Below are 24,602 nucleotides of genomic sequence, written 5' to 3'. Positions count from 1 at the left end.
AGTTAGAATGGCAATCATTAAAAAGTCAGGAAACAACAGATGCTGGAGAGGATGTGGAGAAATAGGAACGTTTTTACACTGCTGGTGGGAGTGTAAATTAGTTCAACCATTGTGGCAGACAATCTTTGTTGTTCTGCAGCCTCCACTGGTGGCCATTCCTCAAGGATCTAGAACTAGTAATACCATTTGACCCAGCAATCCCATTCCTGGATATATACCCAAAGGATTATAAATCATTCTACTATAAAGACATAGGCACATGTATGTTTATTGCAGCACTATTCACAATAGCAAAGATTTGGAACCAACCCAAATGTCATCGATGATAGACTGGATTAAGAAAATGTGGCACATATAACCATGGAATACTAATGCAGCCATAAAAAAGGATGAGTTCATGTTCTTTGTATGTACATGGATGAAGCTGGAAACCATTATTCTCAGCAACCTATCACAAAGTGAGAAAACCAAACACCACATTACTCACTCATAGGTTGGAAGTGACCAGTGAGAACACTTGGACACAGGATGGGGAACATCACACACTGGGGCCTGTTGAGGGGTGGGGGACTGGGGGACGGATAGCATTAGGAGAAATACCTAAGTAAATGATGAGTTGATGGGTGCAGCAAACCAACATGGCACATGTATACCTATGTATCAAACCCGCATATGTGCACATGTACCCTAGAACTTAAAGTATAATAAAATAAATAAATAAATAAATGCATTTACAATGCTGTAAGATTATGTCAAGTTTTTCTTCATGGAGCCAAACCACTTTGCATTTCCACCAGCAACATATAGACACAACTTCCTTCACAGCCACATCAAAGAATGTATTGGAAAGTTTTTGAAATTTCTCCCAATAAGAGAGAAACTGCAGCATAGTTTTCATTTGCCTTTCTCTTATGTGTTAATATGTGTTTAAAGATCATCTGCATTTTTTTGTGACTTGCCTATTGATCACTTTGTTACCTACTTCTGGATTCACTTAATTTCTTCAAGTCAGCCTATTTTAGGTGCTTCTCATTTTTCTGTTCACTGTTGACTCTCATCTGAACCACTCCATCAGCCTCCTAGCTGGTCTCCCTGCTTCCACCTTCACCTGCATCCCAGCATATTCTCACAAAGCAGCTAATCTGATCTTTTTCTTAAAGAACTAGCAGTATTCCCTGGGCTGTATTCCTCCAATGGGTTCTCATCACAAAGTCTATAATCTTTGTCAGGGCTCACATTGCATACAAGGTCTTAACCCACCTGGCCTGCCTTTCACTCAGCTGCAGCCATCCTTGTGTCTTTCTATAAGGTCTTAATCACCTGGCCTGTCTTTCAATCTGCTGCAGCCACCCTTGTGTTTTTCTGTCCTTTGGTCAAACCAAGTTTGCTTCCATGTAAGGACCTCAAAAGCAGTTATTTCTCTGTGTGGAAGCTCCCCACATCCTCACAAGGTTCCCCTCACTTTTAGAACTGATCACATGTCACCTAAGGAAAGCAGCCAACATCCGCCTCCTTCCCTAGTGTAAAACTGCCCTCCTCCTCAATCTATTGCTCTGTTTTACTTTCTTCTAAACATTTCACCACCTCACATTCTTGATTATTCATGTGTTATTGATTCCTAGCTCCCTCTAGAATGTAAGGTTCAGAGTTAGGATGGGGAGTCTGTCTTGTGTAGTACCATTTGCCCTGCATCTGGAACACATATGCTCATTAGATATGTTTCAGCGTACCTAAAACTAGTTAAGCTTCTCCCAGTTTTCCCACATCTTCTAAGATTTCTTCTAGTGCTGTCTCTTGATTGGTCATCTAAGATAGCATCAGAACTCTTAAAGGGGCAGCTATTCAGAACGTCCAAGAACCACAAAAGAGCTACCAAGAATCACAAAAACTTTAATGAGAATTTCTAATGTCCAGTGAAAAGTCAATGGCTAACTTCAGTTTGGCAAAGGAACATTTAATACTAAACTACCTTAACTACAAAATGACTCATCCCATTGATTCATGTTCTGAGACAAAAACGTACATCTGAATTTTATAGAGAAGTACAGTGCAACAATTATCAAAGTACATTTTTTATTTGTGTCCCCAGGATCAAAAAAAATGGAACTGTGTATGATGTTACTATAAAAGATGTCCAATCATAAATGACAGGTAAATAAGTAATGTTCCAACCAGTCCATGGTATACCAAGATTCTATTAGAAGGCATGAGGTAGAACAGGGTGCAGGTGCACAGGCATGGAAAGATATCCTGGAGTGCTCTCTAGGTGTCAAGCACTGTTTCAGGAACCTATGTCATTACTTCACCATGTTAGGTAAAGTTAGGAAGCAGCACATCTACAGTAATCTTGTTTTTGAAGAAATGTTATATTCACATGCATAAAGATTAAGAAAGAATTAATACCAGAATCATAATGAATGTTAGCTTTGAGTATTCTGAGTATAACAAATTACTTTTCTGTATTTTCTGTATGTTTTCCATTAAACACAATGGAAAGGAGTGCTTAAAATAGCTACCAAAAAGAGGACAAGTCTGTTGCTCAGAGGCTTTTTCACTTCATATTGTCCATTCTTTCCTTTGCTCACCCCCAGGGTAGGGGAAAGAAATGGGTCACTGGAGAGCACCTTTACCCCCCAAATTAGTAATGCTTCTAAAGTCAGAACATAAAAGGTGGTATGAAAAATTGGTGAGTAATAGTGAAACTGGATAATAAGATCACAGTACCTTATTTTGTGTTACAGTTACTACCTTGAGTTACATTACCTATGCTGCTAAATGAAGGTAAGGTAGTAAAAAACACTTCTGAGTTCTTAGAAACAGCTATTTGAAATGCCTTAAATAAATCATGTTCTTCTGAAATGTTTCAGGAGAGAAGACAAAAGTAGAGCATAATTTGTGTCTATTTTTTTCCTAAACAACCAAAATAATTCAATTCCTCATTATAAAAAACCAAGATGTTTCACATCTAAGTAGAAATTTCTCAGTTTCCAGGAATACCAATATAAAATTGTTTCAAATAAAGATTTTAAAGGCAACCTTTCAATGTGTCTATACTTTTATCATTTGGTGTTCAGCTGTGTTTCTATGAAAAGTTAATAGGCAAATGCTGAAATTGAGATTTTGCTTATTGTTTTATCGAATTCCCCACAAATACAATTAAAAAGACAAATTGAAATAAAAATTTAATGGTCATGGTAATCAACACAGAATGAGAAATTCTGTGCTCAAACTTTTTTTAAGAGCTATTCTGCTGTAACACTCCTTATCACCCTACGCTTAATGCCTGGTCCCTTACCTGCCTCTTGCCACCTTCTCCTGTCCTATGCACCCTCAGCTTCAATTCACAGTAACCAAGAGAAATTCTTTAGAATTTATCAACTTGTTTATTTGAATGACAAACCTGGGCTATTTCACTACCTCTACTTTTATTCTTACCCATTGAAATAAATGTATAGACATGAGATAGGGCCAGGCAAGGTGACAGATGCCTGTAGTCCCAGCAACTCAGGAGGCTGTGGTGGAAAAATATATTGAGCCCAGGTCAGCAATTTGAAGCTAGCATGGGTAACATAGTCAGACTCTCCTTTATTTAGAAAAAAAAAAAAAAAAAAAAAAATGAAGAGGTAAATGTTGTCTTTGAGTTGTATAAAATGAAGTTTAAATGGAATAAATCATTTAAAAAATCATTTTAAAAGACAGGTCTACTTTACAGGTAAAATATAAGATGTATTCTGGAGTTTTAAAAACTTTAAAGAACTAAATTCAGCATATCTATCATTTCCATGTCATTCTGAGGACTTAAAAACCTTAGTTCTGTTTAGTAGCTGTCTTACTAGTCATTTAAGATCTTTTTGTCTCTTCATTAGCCATATAGGGAGAACATACACAGGCCTTATCTATATTTGGAGGGGTCAAATGAGACATACGTAAAATGTGTTGTAGGCCAGGTGAGGTGGCTCATGCCTGTAATCCGGCCCTTTGGGAGGCTGAGGTGGGCGGATCATGAGGTCAAGAGATCGAGACCATCCTGGCCAACATGGCGAAACCCCATATCTACTAAAAAATGCAAAAATTAGCTAGGCGTGTTGGCAAGGTGCCTGTAGTCCCAGCTACTTGGAAGGCCAAGGCAGAAGAATCACTTGAACCCGGGAGGTGGTGGAGGTTGCAGAGCGCCAAGATCGCACCACTGCACTCCAGCCTGGTAGCAGAGTGAGATTCCATCTCACATGCAGAGACAAACATAGGCTAAAAATAAAGGGATGGAGGAAGATCTACCAAACAAATGAAATCAAAAAAAAAAAAAAAAAAAGAAAGGGTTGTAAATCCTAAAGAATGAAAAGAGAGAGCCTATTTTGGGCTCTCACCCAAAACTACCCACTTACTAACTCGTGTGTAAAATCACTTAGAGTCTAACCTTACACCTCCAAACAAAGTTTGGAGAAGTTGCACAAGTACTTACACGCTTTGCAGATAAAGGTATAATCAATTAATTCACATAACATATTGATTTATTTTAAGACAATTCTGAAATATCCTGAAAAGTGAGTATAGTACATCCCAGTTAAAAAGTCACATTCATGATGAGTCTTAATTATTCTACCTTTATAAAAACTTAAGAGCCCAACCAAAGTTTATATAGAAGAGTTGTAAGACATTTCCTCTAAATTAATGAAATCTCTGACATTTAAATGAAACCAATGAACCAACTGGATTTAAATATCTTTATGATACAGTGTTTTCTATTTTGGAAGATTTACTTTTTATTCAAGACATATTGTTACCCAGAATTATTTTTACCTAGATTTATCTCTTTCCAAAATTTTAGAGGCAAATTTCAAATGTTTCCTCTCTTCTACCTCCTCCCATCCCCCTGCCTCTCCCAGCAGTTTAAAATCTGAAGAACTTCAACTCTCTTATCTTTGAACAAGATGCTTCTGGCAGGAGGCGGAAGGAGGAACCATGGCAACAAACACTGTCGCATAGTTAAGGTCTGGCATTTTAACTTTCAATCTTTACATTACAAATTGAAGTCTAACCTTATGTTTCATCTCTTTGAAACTTTTGACCATGAACCACCTCACCTCTCTTTTAGAACAGGGAGGTAAACAAAGTCTGTTAAGTCACCAGAATAAATCTGGAGACGCATTTTGTGTTAAACTGGGAATTTTCTTTCTTTCCTTCTTGAGACAGAGTCTCGCTCTGTCACCCAGGCTAGAATCCAAAGGCACATTTCAGCTCATGGTAACCTCTGCCTTCCAGGTTCAAGCGATTCTCCTGCCTCAGTCTCCCAAGTAGTTGGGATTACAGGTGCCCACCACCATGCCTGGCTAATATTTATTTATTTATTTTTAGTAGAGACGTGGTCTTCTCATGCTGACTAGGCTGGTCTCAAACTCTGGACCTCAGGTGATTCACCTGCCTAGGCCTCCCAAAGTGCTGGGATTATAGGCATGAGCCACCACACCCAGCATAAACTGGGAATTTTAAAGTAAACAGAACTTCATGAGTAAATTCCTTTGGAGGGAAAAACACGCTAATTTTTCTGCAGCCCTGGCAGTAACATTTCACATCTTTCCTAATTATTTTAAGCACACTCTTCTTTCCTTCTGTGTTCAAATTATAGTTAGAAGGAATTAACAGCTTCTATCAAGGTGACTTAAAACAACCTGTTAAGAATACCGTGGCAACCTCTATTTTGAATTTAAATAAGAAATTCCAAAATATTTGGGTATGAATTGTCCTGAGTATTAGTATTATTTCTTCCATACTCTAATAAATGGAAGGAAGGGAACACTTGGGCACTTACCTGGTTCCTTTATTTAGATACCAACTGAATAGGTAAAGAGAGAGAATGTGATAGGTACTGGAACACTGGGGTATTTGAGACATTATTTAGAAACAGGAAAGAATGTACCAAAAAAAAGCCTCAAATAATGCTTATTATGCCAAAGGATAATAAATAGAGACGCAAACAGGAAGAGGCACAAAATGGAGCGTCCCATGCCAGCCTGGAAGAATGAGATGAGAGAGCAAGAACATTTAGGGAGGGAAGAAAGAAATTGACTGGACCCTGTGGGGAAGAATGAAGGAGTGGGAATGCAAGGCAGAGCCAGACTTTGTTCCTGGTGCCCAGACATGAGAAAGCTGGCTACAGACATGAAGGAGGCCGATGTGAAGGATACCTCCCAGGGGACCCTGGGGACAGTGGCAGCCAAAGGTGTGCCAAGGGCAGATGTCATCCATCACCTCCTTACCTTCTGGCATCTCTCTGTCATGGATGTGGTGTACGTGGAGGCTCTCAACAGCTTCAAAAGCAAATTCGGTAGGCTCTACAGCAGCAGGCACTGGTGCTACTGGCGCTGTGTTCCCAGTTGCTACCTCACAGATCTCAGACTCACAGGGCCACACACGTCTCCGGTGCCAGCTCCACTTGGGGCACCCAAAACAGTTCAATGTGTTCCCCATGGGGTGCCTCTACTCCTCTCTGCCACTACCTGTGCCTTAGCTTGAAGGTTTGGCCTCTCACACCAGCTGTTCTAGGCCAGGGCTTTGCTGCACCTACAGAGATGGTCTTGCCTGCTGCTCTCCTGCCTGCCCCACAGCTCAGCCCCAGGTGGGGCTCAGGCCAAGGCCCGCACCCCACCGCCTCCCCTGAGCTGACTTGTCTGGGAGGGTGAAGACCAGCGGTTTTAAATAGGTTGTGAACCCAACAAACGCTGAAGAGACACAACTACTGCCTGAAGAGACTACAGACGGAGCTGCTCCTCCTTCTGCAATCACCTCCAGACTGAAACCCACTGACCCAGGGGGAGCCCAGGCATGTGACTCACAATGCCCCATCCCACAGGGCATTGTGATGCCCTGCCCCGCAGCTCACAGTGTCCCAGCCTGGGCTACCCCACCCTGTGACTTATGATGCTGCTGCTTTCCTGGCCCCTTGGTGCAGTGCTGTTGGGGCTAAGGCTTTCATTCATCATAGGCTTTCTGAGCTTTTGGGTCCTAAGGAAAGCACAGGCCAATTTGTTACTCGAAGCCATCTTCCTCTGTGAGTTCTGCAGGAAGTCCCAGTTAGTAGAATGGGTCCCATTAGCAAGTCCGTTTTGCCAAGTAGAACATTTTTCATTTGCTCACTGAATTTAGATATGCCTAAATTGTTGAATGTTTTTGTATCTAAACACTGCCCTCCTGTCTTCCAAGGGGTAATTTTTGTCAGAACTTTGTCCATATCAATTCCTGGGACCCTAGTTCTACTCTTAATAAAGACTTATTGCTGTGTATCTTGCATGAGATCCTCGGACACATACTGCCTCCACTTCCTTATTTATAACATAGGGACCTAACTTGTCCCCACAAGCTCTGAAATACTGAAATAAGCCAACTCCCTCCTCCCCCTATGTTTCTTCCTTCCATGGCAGGGATTTTCTGATTTCCTTTCTTTGATTAACAGTGCACTAAGCATGATTTTCTCATACAAACTTGAGAACCATAAAGTAGTCCTTATTACTCTTAGGACCATAGTCCTAATTCAATAAAGATGAATAGTCAACAACTGGCAAGCAGCAGATGCCTTTCAGTGTTCCAACTGTGGTATGCTCATTTAACCCTCAGAAATAATTGCATTTTACAAATTTTACAGAAGAAATTGAGATGAAGAAGTAAGTAAGCTCCCCAAAGTCACACGACTGCTCAGGGGTGGCCAGGATTTGATCCCAGGTAGTCTATATTCCCCAATTCCCCCAGCCTGATTATCAGAAAGTGAAGGTGGAAGTCAAGCTTTTAGAGGAAGTGATATTGTAGGTTAGTATAATTTTTAGAAGAACAACGATTTTTTCATCTGGATTTTAAAATGTCTCCCCTTCATTCTTCATTCAGTGGCTGCCACTGTCTCCAGGGTCCCCTGGGAGGTATCCTCCACATCGGCCTCCTTCACGCCTGTAGCCAGCTTTCCCAGGGCTGGGCACCAGGAACAAAGATTGGCTCTGCCTTGCATTCCCACCCCTTAGTTTTTCCCCATAGGGTCCAGTCAGTTTCTTTCCTCCCTCCCTAAATGCCCAGCTCTTGCTCTCTCATCTCATTCTTCCAGGCTGGCATGGGATCCACCACTTTGTGCCTCTTCCTGTTTGTGTCTCTGTTTATTATCCTTTGGCATAATAATAATTGATTAAGTCCCTTCTACGTGCCAGGAACTGTATATGTGAAACAGTCCCCACTGTCAGTGAGTTTAGGCAGAGAAGCAAACAAAGGCTTACAGAGTTCAGTTTCTGAGACCACACTTCTGGACAGTGCATGAACCTGGGATACAAACCCAGGTCTATTTGATTCCAAATTTGGTGTTGGAGTGGTTTTAATTTTATTCTGAAAACATGAGAATCTTTGAACCATCACTGGTGAGGCATCACTGTCAGATGTGTGTGCAGTGTGGTCACTCTGAACAATAACAAGGGATTGCGGGAAACAACAGGACCAACTAACAGGCTTCATCTTAAAGAATAGTAATGTTAAAGGCAGTGGCAGTGATTAAAGCGAAGGGAAAAGTTTTGTGATCATTTGGGAGATAGAACAGGTAATGTTTGGTAATTATATGTGAAGAGGGGAGATAGAGGGAAAACAGAGCTGCTAAGGCTCTGGTGTAGGGGACTGGGGAAACAGTGGCGCCTTTCTCCTAGCAGAGAATGTAGGAAGAAAAATAGGTAAGAAAGAAAACATAGGATGTTAGTCTCAGCATCACATTAAAATGGAGCTCTCTAGTCAAGAGTTGGATATAAATCTCTGTAAGCTAAGTCCATTTGTGACATCCCAACATGTGTTTTCAAAAATAATACACATATTAAATCAAACCATTAAGAGTAATTTGGGAAATTCCCTAAAATTTGCATGCTAAAAATATCACCGTATTTTAGCGATTACTTTTATGGAGGAACTTTGAATCTGTGTTTATAGCAAATGAGGCATCTTGTATAAAATAAAGCTATTAAATAAAAACATTTATAATTGTATTGTCCTCAGAGAATAGAGAAAACAACTGAAGCCATGAGCATGGAGATAATTGCCTTGAGAAGTTGTGTATAGTAGGGGGAATTGGAAAGAAAGACTTGGAGAATAGGGAAATTTACATAGCATTAAGTAAAGCTTGCAAAAGCTAGGCCAAGTCAAGGGACCTGTATGTGAATCAGGAATAGCTGCTCCATTGAGTCTCATCAGAATGGAGAGGATGCCTGCTTCTCATTTCTATAACAGCAGGATTTGACACAGTGCCTGGTCAATAGGTACTGAATACATACTATCCCAATGCACAGAGTCAAATTTTGCCAGGAGGACAAGAAAGCTAAATATTGTCTATGGCAAGTTAGTGACACGGGATGTGTGTGAGTGAGCTGGATGTCAGGCAGTGGGGAAAGTGAACTGGAGGTGAGAAAATGATGACATAAACTGAGGACTTCTCTTCCCAAATATTTCACTGAGAAGAGAGATGAGGTAGTAAAGGAGATATATGGTAAAGCAAGCCTTTTTATTCCGAGATTTTTTAGAAGGGTGAGTATAGTTCTATGTTAAAGGGTTAGAGCCAATACAGAAGCCTCATTTTTGAGGTCAAGAGAGAAGAAAAAACACAAAAGAACCCTGAGAAGGCACAAGTGCATGAAATGCAGATCAAGGACAGATTAGTTTTGGACTCAGACAAAAGCAAGAAGGGAGAAAGGACCATGCGACTATAGAAATAGTTCTGGTAGAGGGGAGGTTTAGGAAGAGTTATTTTTGAAGACTTCTATTTTTCTCTATTTTAATAGACTTTTCAAAAATCTACTCCGGAAAAAGAAAATTATGTACAGAGAAGTCTACACTTGTTGATACACCTATCAAGAAAAACTTGATACACCTAATGAAAACCAAATGATGTCTTCTCTAAAAGGAAAGTAACTTGAAAAGCAATGTGAGCAAAAATCAAGGAGCTCAAATATAAATAAGTATATAACAAAAGTAAAACACGAATTAATTTTTCTCACGAAGAGTTAAATAGCAACAACTTTGGAGGAAGAGTAAAACATAATTAAGAAACTTATACGCATTTGCAAAAAAATGTATTTACAAACCCTATAACCACAAAAGTGGCCATGAAAAGGACCCAGAGGAATTGTTATCATAGGAAGAAAAGGATCACTTCAAAAAACAGGGAAGGAGTGATGATTAATATTTAATTTAATTCTGTTGAAAAATTTAAATAAAATTTGAGGACAAGTATAGGTGATATGTTGAAATGCGGGAGGCCACAGTGGAAGGAAAAGAATTCAAGAAAGTTCAGTTTCAGTAACTAATGTCTAGTGAAATCCTCAGGATCCAGTGGCTACATTCTGTGTTAAGAATAATATCGTCTGAAGTCCTAGAATTTTAAACTTGCTAAGCAGGAACATATTGGAAAGCATTGTTATGAAAATAGCTTTCAAAACATTTTAATGGAAAGGAATATTGATGTACATTTTTAAAAAATCTTATCTTTCTATAACATTGGCAAGGCTGGGGCAGTAAAGAGAAAAATAATAGAGTGACGTGATTTGAAATAATCAGGAGTTTGATTATGTGAAATAAGCTGAGACCTTGTTTACTCATGACTCCAGAGTCAACTAATTAATTTATTCATTCATTCAATACTCATTTGATACCTGAGCCCTTAGCACATGCCATACACTTTGTGTGAGTGCTGGGGATATTGCTTTGACCAACATAAACAAGATTCTTATTGTTCTGAAACTTATCTTCTAGTAAAGGAGTTAACAGACTGTGTTGCCATCACTCCTGCCTGCATTACCTAGGAGGGCTACTGATGTGCAGCTATTCCATTTTCATTTCAGATTGCTTGGTAGATGAAGAGAAGAAGGCGGAAGGATTTTAGAAGGTACTCATAGCACAGTGCTTACAAATCACTGGCTTAAAGCTTAGTCGAATAGCCATAACAAGCTGCAGGGAAGCTCAGAAAACATAATCACATAGCTAGGGTGACAAATGCAGAAGAAACAATTGGCTATGAAAAGGAAACTAGCATGCTATGCCACAATCTCTAAGGGAAGATTAGGGAAGTTTCAGCCTAAAGCAAGAATAATCACAATAAAATTGTATAATCTTTTGCAAGTGCATATGAAAAACATACAAAGAGTTTGTCATAATCTTTTCTTAAGCTAAGAGAACAGAAAAAGTGGAAAGAAGATTAAACTATAGAATGAAGTGTTGGTTTAGAGGCAAGAAAGATTTTATGGCAGTCAAAAGATCAGTGTAATATTGTTGTGGGATTTAGGAGGACAAGAGAGACCTCCAGTTAAAACAGGAGAATCTTTTATTGACTGCACTCAGGCCCAGCAGACTCACATCCAAAGACTGGGCCCAAAACAAAGACAGCACTTGACTTTTATACATGCTTTACAAAAGGGGGTAGGCTAGCTTGAAGCAAGATTACAGTGGTGTGAAAGCAGGATACAGAGGCAGGACAAAGACAGTTAATCAAATTGTAACAAGTTCATAACTCAGGATTGCACATAACCATTGCTATGTAACCCAGATGTTTGTTATCTAGATTTGCCTAGGCTTATCCCATAACCTTCACTATGGTGCCTAGACAGCTGTAGTTCAGGCCTGCTCAGGCTTCTCATGACCTTCGCTGTACTTTTTAGATAAAACAGACTACTTGACGTTACTAATTCAGAGAAAGAATCTATAAACTCATACCTTAAAACAAAGGAAAATTTGTTTTTCTTCTGCCTAAGTTGAGGGAGTGCTGGGAGAGTCTCCAGAGTACATTAGATAATATTATCAAGACTTTTCCTGGGTCTGGGCTGTGCCTGGTGCTGCCTCTGGGGCAAGTCAGCCTATTACAGGAAAGCTTATTTCTCTTTCTTTTTAATTTTATTTTTCTTTAATTTCCCACCTCAGTATGGTATATTATGTGTATGTTGTGAGTAATTGGATTTATCTTGGATATAATAACTTGACTTTTTAAAAAGTCATTTTTGATGGGAAATTTCCCAGGTATTCTATAAAGTACTGTCTCATCAGACATTAATAATAATCTTCCATATTCTTGAGATATTTTAATGGCTTCTTCTAAAATCTTCCATTTTTTAGTTTAGATTAACCTGGGAATGATGTTTGGGTATTGTCTCATCCAAACTGCTGCTACCCGTCCCTATCATAAGTCAGAGATGTCTTGGTTATTTTGTGCTCTAGCAATTAACTCATCTTGAACCCTGGAGTTATTGGCTATTCCAATCATTTGTGCTAATTCACTTCTCATACACATAGTGGATTTACCATTGTTAACCCATAAACCGTATAGAACTTATACATCTGATTTGACTCCGTGTGCTAAAGTTTTACATATACTCTGTAACTCTTGCCTAGTATAAAACTTATTTTCAGTAGAGATAATATTTCTGCACTCACATCCCTATGTAATTTTTTACTCTTACTACTGGTCAGGCTTTCCAGGGATTATCATAACCTCCTGGGTCCTCTGAATGAGGGACATATTCTTCAGGATAACTTTGTAATAAGTCTTTTATCTATCTAAAGCAATAGTACCTAAAGTCTTGAGTAACAAGGTTAGTACTTGATTTTTCTTAGCTCTGTGAGCTAATGTGACCAATGCCTGAGGTTGGGTGATAAGGCCAACAATCAGCCTGGTCTTTGCCAGAACTTTTTTTCTAATACATTTCTCTACTGATTTCCAGGAGTCACTTCATGTCAATATATGAGTTCTGGCATCGCAATTTGTTTAAATGTTTTGTGACTGACTAGTAACATAGTAACAATATAATTTTAAAATGCAATTTGCAAGTAAAATGCTGATATGGTTTGATTGTGTACCCATCCAAATCTCATCTTAAATTCTCACATGTCATTGGAGGGAGTCGGTGGGAGCTAATCGAATCATGGGGACAGGTCTTGCCTTTGCTGTTCTTGTGATAGCGAATAAGTCTCACGATATCTGATGCTTTAAAAAGGGGAATTTCCCTGTACAAGTTCTCTTTTCTTGTCTGTTGTCATGTGAGATGTGCCTTTCACCTTCTGCCATGATTGTGAGGCCTCCCCAGCCACATGGAACTGTAAGTCCAATGAGCCTCTTTCTTTTTGTAAGTTGCCCAGTCTATATAATCACTGTTTTCAGATTCTAAAAGTAATTTTGGGTAGTTCCACTAAATCAAAGCAAATGAACACTTGAATTCAGTTCTATTCCTACCCAAATTCCATGAAAATAACTAAATATAAACAATTGAATAAGAAACACAAAAACTGAGCACAAAATACTAAAAGGAATTAAAAAATAAAAAAGGAATGAAAAAAGCAAACAGATGATGGCTTCAAAGTTATAGAAATTGGAAAATGGATGGTCTAATTGTTGCTGACATAAAACAGAAAAAGTTGAAATCCAGCTCTCAGACTTGAGGGACTCCCATAAAAGAAAGCTACCTAATGCCTTGGGATAGAGTGAAGAGAGCCACCATAACAACAACAACAACAAAATGAAGTAGGCAATACAGAGTAGCAATGGCAAAGCTTAAATATTATTAGCATAAGTAAGTCTGAGAATGCTTAGTGTGTACATTGTCTAATCAGCCCACAGCATTCTGATTGCTCATGTAACTCAACACGGTGAGCTAATCTCATTAAGCCTAATCCTAAGCAAAGCCAGAAAGTCACTGATGCTGTTTTTGGACTGAGAGTTCTCAAGCTGTCATTCTTAGTTGAGGGTGGCTAGATAGCCATGACAATTAATGCTTCTTAAAGCAAACAAAGAAATGTCTTAGAGAACAAGAGAAGAGAATAGGAGAAGAACAAGAAACAGAACAAGAAGAGGAAAAGAACAGGAAACACAGAGAACAGGAAGAGAACATCACTATATAGTATAGGGATGCCTGTTTAAAGATGTTGTTCAGTAGCTGCTTAAGTCCTTCTTGGACCTGTAAAGACTATCTTATGTGTTTAACTTCTCAATCATCTGACCACACTCTTCCAACCACTGAGCTCCATTTTTCAGCGTAGTGCTGGCTTCTTGATAGCCTTTCAGCCACTCCTCATAATCATCCTTAGAGAGAACAGCGTAAGCCACAGAGTGCACAAGCCAGCAAATCAGCCACTGGTGAATGGAAGCAAGCAGAATGTTTTACCTCGCAGGGGACATCACACATGCTCAAAAGTTAAAGAAACCACTGCTTTTTAAGGACACTTTAATTCAACATTTACACAGTTCCAAAAGGATATTTAAAAACAGTTCTCCTATTTTTTAACTAAACCACTTCTACTGTAAGATGGAGAGTGCACAGGAAGTTGCATGAGTTAATTCCCCACAGCAGAGAGATACAGGTGCTGTGCATTATCCATGTGTACATGTATGGTAAGCAGGTATCAATACGAGGAAGTAGGAAGTATGTTTCAACATAGCAACATAACGTCCAATGTGCCTTGAGCTCAGGAGTTTGAGATCAGCATGGACAACATAGGGAGACTTCATCTTTACAAAATAAATATAAAAGAAAATAACCAGTCTTGGTGGCATGTACCTGTGATCCTAACTGCTTGGGAGATTAAGGTGGGACAACTGCTTGAGCCCAGAGGTTTGAGGCTATGGTGAGCCATAATCACATCACTGTACTCCAGCCCGGATGACATTATGAGACCTTGTTTGGAAAAGAAAGCCTAATGTGCTGTCCTATGAAAGATCCAGCCTTTCAAGCAGCTACACCCATGTATGTGCATGGATTCACAAGTGCACGCATCGTGTATTCAGCAGAACACACTAAGGCAAGAAAGCAGCCAGCATCTGAACATATCTCCAGCTATCATCACTGGCAGGAAAACCTGACATCAGCGTCGTTTAAAGTCTTTCAGATAACTCCTTTCCTGCTCACAATGGGTTCCATGAATTATTTGTTCAAGTCATAGATCAACCAATGTCAAAAGGATAAGACAGGGATAAGAAAACAGTTTTCTTTTTTTTTTATTATTATTATACTTTAAGTTCTAGGGTACATGTGCATAACATGCAGGTTTGTTACATATGTATACTTGTGCCATGTTGGTGTGCTGCACCCATCAACTCGTCAGCACCCATCAATTCATCATTTATATCAGGTATAACTCCCAATGCAATCCCTTCCCCCTCCCCCACCATGATAGGCCCCAATGTGTGATGTTCCCCTTCCCGAGTCCAAGTGATGTCATTGTTCAGTTCCCACCTATGAGTGAGAACATGCGGTGTTTGGTTTTCTGTTCTTGTGATAGTTTGCTAAGAATGATGGTTTCCAGCTGCATCCATGTCCCTACAAAGGACGCAGACTCATCCTTTTTTATGGCTGCATAATATTCCATGGTGTATATGTGCCACATTTTCTTAATCCAGTCTGTCACAGACGGACATTTAGGTTGATTCCAAGACTTTTCTTATGACAGTTATGACATTGTTTGAGTTTTCTAAGAAAGAGATCAGTAACTAAAGTTGATTCTACATGTGATGCCTCCTCTTTCTGCACTACTGGTGATGAGTTACAGAGGGCTATACAGGTAATTGACGTTTGATTTGGCTACACATCTAGTCCCTACCATGGGCACAGGAGGAGTAGGTGGGAGGGGAAAGGGGCAGGCAGTAGAAGAATATGCTCCTGTGAAGCCAGCCAACATACCAGAAAGTATAACTCCAGTGGTCAAAAATAGCATTTTCACATTTCACTTACCTTTTGTGGCAAAATATCCAGATGGCATAATGTTTCCCCCATGTATTTTAATACTTTTAAAAGTGTCTCACAAAATACACTATCCTATAAAAATATGGAAACACTGTGGCTGGAAAACCTTTCAACAAACTTTGTAGCCAGCGTGCTTAGCATGGCTTTGTATTATTGTTTTTCCAGTGTCCATGAGAATACTCAGTGGTCAAATAGGAGTACAGACTTCGGCTGGGCTCAGGCATGAGCCTTGGAAAACCAATTGGGTATAGATGTGTCCAAACAAGACTAAAATCTGTTCTTTACATAAAAGTCAAACAAAAACAACACTGGGAAGAACCAAAGTTGCCAGGAGAGTCATCAGAGAAACATCAGTGACTACATGCACCCAAATCTGTAAAACTCATATCCCAACATTTATATTTTTGTGCAGAAGTGGAAAAAGTAAAATGCACATTCTAAATTGCTCAAGTAGAACTTTGCTTCCTGATACTGAAGAAGCTCCTAATCAGGTAAGACACAACCCAGTAGGTAGCCAACCCATTTCTGCCCAGAAACACGTGGGTGTACACAGTTCATTGCCCTGTGACTATTTCCATGATGACAAACAGGGCTAGGGTACTGGATTCCACAGATAATCTAATATGCTATAAAAAGTAGAGGAGCCTAGCTTGAATTTTGGAAAAAACCAAATCCTGTAAAAATAAAATAACCCTATACAAATAGAATATGCCTCTGTGGTGTTTTCGTACATACACTGTTCTATATTTACAGCCTTCATCTCTCCATTGCCTCACAATTATACTTTTTGTACTTTCTGTAGTACTTAGAATTCGATGTCAAATCAACAAAAAGTTTAAGAAACAGATCACGTGAGAACAAAACCTAGATGAAATTAATTTAAGTAGCTATTACTAAAAACATAATTATTTCATGTGTAAAATATAATGTTAAATAAAAAGCTTAGGAAACAGATCATGTGAGAACAAAACTTAGATGAAATTAATTTAAGTAGCTATTACTAAAAACAGAATTATTTCATGGGTAAAATATAATGCCCCGAGAATTCCCATGTATTCCTCATTTTTAAAAGCCACTAGTCATACTGTACTCAAATGAAACCACCGTTCTTCCCACAATTGGTAAAGATTACTAAGATTTTCAACTAATCAGTAATCCTAGAATAGCTTTATATTTTTGACCGTCAAATAAAATAAGCTTAATAATTATTTTCCTCAATACATAAGATCACGATTTAACAAATAAGATTCACAAATAAGATTCACAAATTCCTTAGGGAATACATTTAGATTTGGGTACCAGGGAGCAGACAGGACAAAAAGCTTGACGAAAAGGAGCAGCAATAATGCAGTCACAGTTGGACACTGCCCTCGTACCCACAACACAGCTCTTGGTGATGAACAAAAAATAAACCACAACAATTGAGAAGAATAGCTACTAGAGAACATATATCTATATATTAGAGCACTTAAGGAAGATCATCACAGGCCAACCAAAATTCTTTATCTTCCCAAAGTCACAACACAATGCTGGTAAAACTGGAATCAGAATTCATACTCTAAGGACTTTGCCTGACACATTGAGTTGCTGTCTCTGAAACAACTATTGGCTGAAACTGACCATCTGTGACACTCTGCCTTGAACCACCATTATCATCCATGGGCTTTTACTCCTAAGTCAACTTGACAACCTACCTGAAAGAGCCTTTCAGCTTTGGGCAAACAATAAGAAAATTATGAGGACCGCAGTAAGGAAAAGCAGCTGATTGACAAAGTGGTTGCCAAGAACTCTCTGCTATACATGACACCGCACCAATACTTACAGCCCCTTTACAGTAGAGTTAAAGTTGCACTGAAAGACTTTGAACAATTACATCCTTTCTCTGTCACTGGGAGAGTAAAAAATGAAAGGCCACCATTGCTCTGTTGATAGAATGTGTGTCCTACAGCTAAACATCAATAAAAACAAAAGGTGGCCTGACACTCCTAAAAACGGTCAAGTTTTATCTTTCCCTACTTTTTTCCTCAAAGTTGAACATAACTGTGTATATCCTAGTCTTTTCATTTACATCTAATGGACATAAACCTATTTATTCCCCTGCCATAAAAATATACTAGCAAAGCTATTTGCAGTAGGAAAAAAAGAAAAAAAGAATTCTGGCACTGGCTGTGTATGTGATTGACTTCTGGCTCTACTCTCTAAAAGTATTCTTTACTTTTTTAGCTCAGAATTATCAAGTAACTTGATCTTTAGGTAGCAAACTGGAAGATTCAGTATAGATCCACTTGCCTCAAAAGCTCCTTATTGTTTCATCTTTAAACTGGAGTAGGAAAAAAATTACAAACCTCTAGAACATTCCCAATTCAGCACCAATAAACTCTTCCTCCCTCCTTTCCTCACCAAAGCATCTACAGTTCCTCACACATCTTTCATCATGGTCCATCCTCACCCACCAAGGCTTTGGTTAGTACCAATCACCCATAAATTCTTCTTACTGCTCTCCACCACTTGTGCGGCCTCCTCTCATCTCCCACTCATTCTTCCATGCACAACCTCCAGACTTCAAGTGCACACAAGCCTCGCCATTCTCCTTTTCTATACATTCCAATCCATGCCTATGTCAACATGTTATCCTTCTGAGATATGCCTCAACTACAGCAGGCCCTGGACCACCCATCTCTGTGGCTCTTCAGTTTGGTGCTTCCGAATCAACTTTAAATGCCTAAGAGTGGGGATAGTCTTTCCTCAGCTCTGGATAAATTGCTGCATTCTCTCTCAACTATCTAGGGGTTGTGTGTGCTTACCAAAGGTATCAAATCCATGTCTTAGTTTCTCAATATGTAAAGCAATTGCTTGAAAAGAGCGTTATCAAAATTAAGAGAGGCCAGGCATAGTGGCTCACGTCTATAATCCCAGTACTTTGGGAAGCTGAGGTGGGTGGATCACCTCAGGCCAGGAGCTCGAGACCAACCTGACCAACATGGTGAAGCCCCATCTGTACTAAAAACACAAAATTAGCTGGGCATGGCGGTGCATAGCTGTAATCCCAGCTACTTGGGAACCTGAGGCAGGAGAATCGCTTGAACCCAAGAGGCAGAGGTTGCAGTGAGCCAAGATCACGCCACTGCACTCTAGTCTGGGCAACAAGAGCGAAACTCCATATCAAAAACTAAAAAACAACAACAAAAATCAAATCCATGTCTTAGTTTCTCAATAGGTAAAGCAACTGCTTGAAAAGAGTGTTATCAAGATTAAGTGAGGCTGGGCGCAGTGGCTCATGCCTGTAATCCCAGCACTTTGGGAGGCCAAAGCAGGTGGATCACTTGAGGTCAGAAGTTCAAGACCAGCCTCGCCAACATGGTGAAACCCCATATCTACTAAAAACACAAAAAGTAGGTGGGCATGGTGGCAGAAGCCTGTAATCCCAGCTACTCAGAAGGCAGAGGCAGGAGAATCACTTGAACGTGGGATGAGGAGGTTGTAGTGAGCCAAGATGACACCACTGCACTCAAGCCTGGGTGACAGAGTGAGTCTCCATCTCAAAAAAAAAAAAAAAAAAAGATTAAGTGGCATCAGGTAAAAGATTAACTAAAAAGAGATGAGACCACAACTATAACCACAAATGACCTGTTCTTTCTTATTCTCCCATATAATTTAAAATTCATCGGCCAGATGAGGTATTACATCATGCCTGTAATCTCAGCACTTTGGGAGGCTGAAGCAGGCAGATTACCTGTGTTCAGGAGTTTGAAACCAGCCTGGTAACATGGTGAAACCTTGTTTCTACTAAAAATACAAAAAATTAGCTGGACGTGGTGGCGCACACCTGTAATCCCAGCTACTTGGGAGGCTAAGGCTGGAGAATTGCTTGAACCCAGGAGGTGGAGGTTGCAGCGAGCCAAGATCATGCCATTGCACTCCAGCTTGGGCAACTAGAGCAAAACTCCGTCTCAAATAATAATAATAATAATAATATTCACATCTTAATCCATATTCACCCAATTTTATCTAACTCCCTTTTCTCCTTCTTGCTTGTCCATTAACCGCTGGTCTTAGTTAATGCAACTAGAGAGTAATGGACTGTCTCCAACAAGAGATGGGGCATAAAAAAGTCTGGAGAGCTGCCTAACACGTCCCTCACCTCCATACCCAGAACACCATCACCACCCAATCCATGAGCTATCACAGTCATCAACTATCCCCAATCTCTCTCGTTAAATATGTAACACCAAGGGTTGTTGTCTAACCAAAGTTCACACTTGCAAACCTTAAGGCTAGATCTGAAAGGTATTTCCTACGAGCAAATGCAGTACTGACCTTTATCCAATAGCTTATAAAGCAGACAGAGCAAACAATTCATGAATCATTTAATAAAGGTTACAAAAAAACTACCCTAACTTTAATAACAGGAAAAGATGCGATTCAGATAGCAACAGAACCCTGTTTTAGCATTGACCATCAAGGTTAAAGAGGCAGAAAAAAAAAAAAAATTAAGATGCGTTTTCTCATAAAAAAGTGTAAATATCCTAGTGGAATAAAATAATTTAATAAATATGTATGGGTCTTAATTTTCAAAACTGCTCTGGGGGAAAATGCTTACACACATGTGCAGGAGAACTGTCCTACATGGACCAACCCTCTAATGAGATGCATTTATCTCATCTGTCATCATTTGTCACTTTTTCAGATCTCCAGAGGCATGCTCAGATGCAGCTAGGAGAAAGACTTCACAGGACGTGGGAAATGCCAATGAAAATAATGCCCTCATCACACATATAAACTATTCAGACTCATCTGCAGCTGCTGATGCAAGAACATCAAACTCTAGAAGTATAAAGAAAAGGAGTAGATGAAACTTCTGTTAAATAAAACAAAGAAAATAACTTACTTCATTTTCTTTAAAAAAAGTCTCAAATTCCAAGGAGAAGAAGAATTGGAGAGATGTTTGCTGTATTTAATGCTTAAGTACTATATTGAGTCATGCCATACAATCATACAAACGAACTGAGATAAAGCTTTTAAAAAGATACATTTAAAAACTTTCATACACTTAAACTTTCAAAAACTCCTTCATACACTTAAAACATATTTTATTTTAAGTGTATAAAAGAGACACAGGCCTAGAAAATTCCAGGACTTTAAGGATACCTAATGTCTGTTCCTGTACCATCTAAAGGAAAAAAATAAATAGACTCTTACCTACTAAAAGTGTAAAGTATTAAAATCTCAAAGAAATTTTCTCCCACTCATAAACCCACTTTTTCTCTCTGTCTCTTTGTGCCCCCATCTCTTCTGCTTTCTCTCCCCTTCCCAACCTCTAGCCTCTTGCAACATGTACTATTTTCTGACAAGTCTTCTAGGGTTATAGCTTGCTCTTCTGGTAAAATCTTCTCATTTTTCTTCACTGATATGGCTGTCCTAACAATTGGCTGGTGTAGCTACCTCCAAGAAATGAAGATGAAGAACACAAAGCTGCATGGGTCCATCAGAAACCTTGGGGCTAGTTATGCTTCTGAATTCAGAATTTTCCAATTTTATATAGGTATATGCACATTCTAGACCATTTATCATAATGTTCCAAGCAGGGTCTGGGGTAAGACTGTTTGCTATAACATATCCACTTTCTGCAGCAAAATGTATGAATATCACATGTAATGAGATTCATAAAGATTATAATAGCCTCATGTCAGTTCTGATTAGGTTTTGCTGCCAAACGACTATTCCCCAAACTTAGGAAAAAACTTTTGGAATTCAAAGGCTTTTGGATCTTGGTGCAAATAAGAGATGATAACCTGGTTTTAGGGCAGTTAATCAAATGCTATTCTTCTTTGGTTTCTTTCAAGTTAGACAGTCAAGAATCACAATTTATTTCCATCTACAAAATCCCAGATGGTGTGTATGCTGTTTCCAAATGTTTCTGTTTTTGTTTTTAAACATGGTCTTACTCTGTTACCCAGGTTGGAGTGCAGTGGTGCAATCACATCTCATAGCAGCCTCAACCACCTGGGCTCAAGTGATCCTCTCAGGTAGCTGGCACTACATGTGTGCACCACTACACCCAACTATTTTAAAATTGTTTTTTGAGAGATGGGGTCTCACTGCATTGCCCAGGCTGGTCTTGAACTCCTGGGTTCCAGTGATCCTACTATCTCCCAATTTCTGGCATTACAGGAGTGAACCACCATACTGGGCCTGCTTTCAAACTTTTTAATCTAATCTAGTATTTCCCTAACACATCACAGTAGAAAGAATGTAGCCGTCGGAGCCCAGTAGAGGTGAATTTAAATTCAGTTTCTTCCACTAAGTGTTTGACTTACTGATGAATAGTGATAGCACTCACCTCTTGGGGTGAGAGAAATAATCAGTGAAGTAATGTGTTTGAATGACCAAGTACATGACTGAATAATCATCTCCACAACTCTTTACTCCTCACTGCATCCTAAAATACAACTAATAATCTACTTCATCCAGCCTTCACCACCTTTATTCACCTCTTTCTGGATCCACCAGTTCCCTTTCTCCTCAGCCTGTCTCATCTTCTCTCAGATCTTGGTTCATAAAGGTACTCAGTGCTACTATCCGCTGTCCAGCAGCAGGGCTTCCACTCCCAGGAGCCACATCTCTCGGTACCATGGCTATGTCAACCACTTCCTCGTGCATCCACGGACTCAGCTCTTATGATGACTAGTAAGGTCATCATAATACCTGGTAAATACCTGATATCTAATCTGACAATTTGTGGTTCCACGACACCCCAGTATTAATGGTTTAATAGGATTATATTTATTATGATTATTTACAAGTCCTAATGAATAGGGTATTTTTTTTTTACTCCCAGAAATATGACCTAAACACTTCAATGAAATAACAAAGTGGTACAATGTGGCATCTAAAACCAAGAGGACGGTATCAACAGGCTCTCGAGAAGCTCATCTTTCTTTGGCATGTGAGTGAGGCAGAAGCCGCTATTCTTGTCTGTCTCTCCCACCACCCCCAACCTCCATTTTTTCAAAGCAGATAAATGTTGCAGCACCCATACAATTGAAAGTTCTCCAGTTAAGGTTAGAAGCCTCAAATGGAAGAGGGAAAGGGCTCATTTTTAAAAAGCTTCTGTAAAGGAAATACTATACTCAATCAGCACTTTGTTTTATTATTTTTGCACACTTCCCTAAGCTAAATTCCCTCTGTTGGTTAAAATAAAAATAAACACAATCTGATCTTTGTACTCCATAAGAAAAGAAACTGCAGATGCTAAGAAATAAGCACTTTGTACAAGGTCTGATATTTCACAGGTTTTGCACAGAAGCAAAAGCAAAAGCGGACTACAGTACTAAACAGTCAGAAACAATATCACTCTATTATAGCTCTTGGAAGTGAACTTTGAATGCATGATAGCCCTTCTAACTGGTCATCCTGACAAACTTCCCTGCCCTGCTTATCCTCATCATTTTACCCTGTTGCCCATCTCAAGGGTCCCTATTTGATCTTATTCTTAATATAATCTTTTTTCTAGCACTAAGTTTCTTCCTCTGGACCATAGGGAGCAAAACTAAAAAAAATAAAATCAGAAAATACATGATCTCCCTTTACTTTAGTGAAGAAAAATCCTCCTATATACATTAGAGATATTAAGCTTTGACCTCTTCTTTCTCAGCCAGCCAGCCAGAAGCCAAGGACTGTGAGGCTTCACTGAGTAAGAAATCTTAGGTGCTGAGGCTATAAGAGACATAGAATATGCCCTTATGCGCAGCACAAAATTAATTTTCCAACTATTGTAGAATGAAAACTAGACTTTTGAAGTTCTTTGCTACTAATATTTTCACACCAACATAAAAAGATGTGTGGGGAAGCATCTTAAAGAATGAACAAGTATTGTAATGCAAATAACACTAATAATATAATTACATTAACAACTTTTCAACAGTTCTGTTTTTTCACAGATAGAAAAATAAACATTTAGCTATCATTCTTGCAATACACATGGTATGTCCAATACACAATCGTCAAGAAAGTAGCTGTTCTAAAATGTGCACAAGTTTGCCACTTACTGCTTCCATGATGACTGAGTATGGTGTTCTCACTGCACAAAGCCCAGCTTTTTAGCACCTTCCACCAAAGCAGCTTCATCTGTAAATAAAGAGTTGGTGAAACATTGACCATCACTCATAATGGTAAAATTCTGTTTAGTGTCATTTTTCAAATTAGCAAAACTCACTCTAGTTAAAGAAGCCTGGCATTATCTGCATAGTAGTAAGGACTCAGGGTATAGCAGCACTCACACTTCCTACCACTGTGGTCCTGAAATAAACACTTCTGTTAGATGGGAGCACATGGTCCTAGAGCTAATTCACCAGGAGAGTGATTTACATTCCTGCTACTTTCACAGGCAAGTTCTCTCTAATTAACCTAAGTAGTATTCCCACAACTTTCTGACCAAACGTCACCTCTGAGCAAGGCCATGTTTAATAGTGTGCTGTGGGACTGCCAGAGCCCCAGAAAGTGGGGAGAGTACTTCATACACAGCTTCCACAGCAGTTGGAAAGCCCTTGGGGGCTAGGGGATGAGAGAAGCTGGCCCTGCTCTCTCTTCAGAGACTTGCCTAGCCCAATAGCCTCTGCTGGGAAAAGCAAGACAGCCTGGGTCCTCCCTCTGCTGTCAGTGTTAGGAGAGTCGGGAGAGCAGTCCCAGTTCTCTACAGCTCTAACACCTGTAGTCACAGCCTGGTCATGGTATGAGGGCAGGGGCAGACAGCCAAGTCTGTGGCAGAGGTGGCACCATTACATCATTCACGAATAACTTCCAATACCCTTGTCTCCTGAGGAGGGTCCGGCAGGGTGCATCTCACCACAGCCCTCACCTGAGGAGAAGTCATGGTAG

At 39.5% G+C, this 24,602-nt stretch overlaps 1 protein-coding gene across 1 annotated transcript in view; it reads right to left on the bottom strand.

Annotated features, from left to right (window-relative positions):
• Positions 1-23,855, bottom strand: part of LOC105516822 (cyclin-Y-like protein 2) — a 64,292-nt gene extending 40,437 nt beyond the window's left edge. Inside the window, exon 1 of the mRNA XM_011949157.1 lies at positions 23,774-23,855. Within this exon, the coding sequence (XP_011804547.1) occupies positions 23,774-23,782 (9 nt within the window). The 5' untranslated portion in view covers positions 23,783-23,855. The remainder of the gene's footprint in view (positions 1-23,773) is intronic.
• Between the last annotated feature and the right edge of the window lie 747 nt (positions 23,856-24,602).

Source organism: Colobus angolensis, unplaced genomic scaffold (assembly GCF_000951035.1).
Source record: "Colobus angolensis palliatus isolate OR3802 unplaced genomic scaffold, Cang.pa_1.0 Scaffold291, whole genome shotgun sequence".
NCBI classification, from domain to species: Eukaryota; Metazoa; Chordata; class Mammalia; order Primates; family Cercopithecidae; genus Colobus; species Colobus angolensis.
This window is presented reverse-complemented; position numbering and strand designations above follow the sequence as displayed.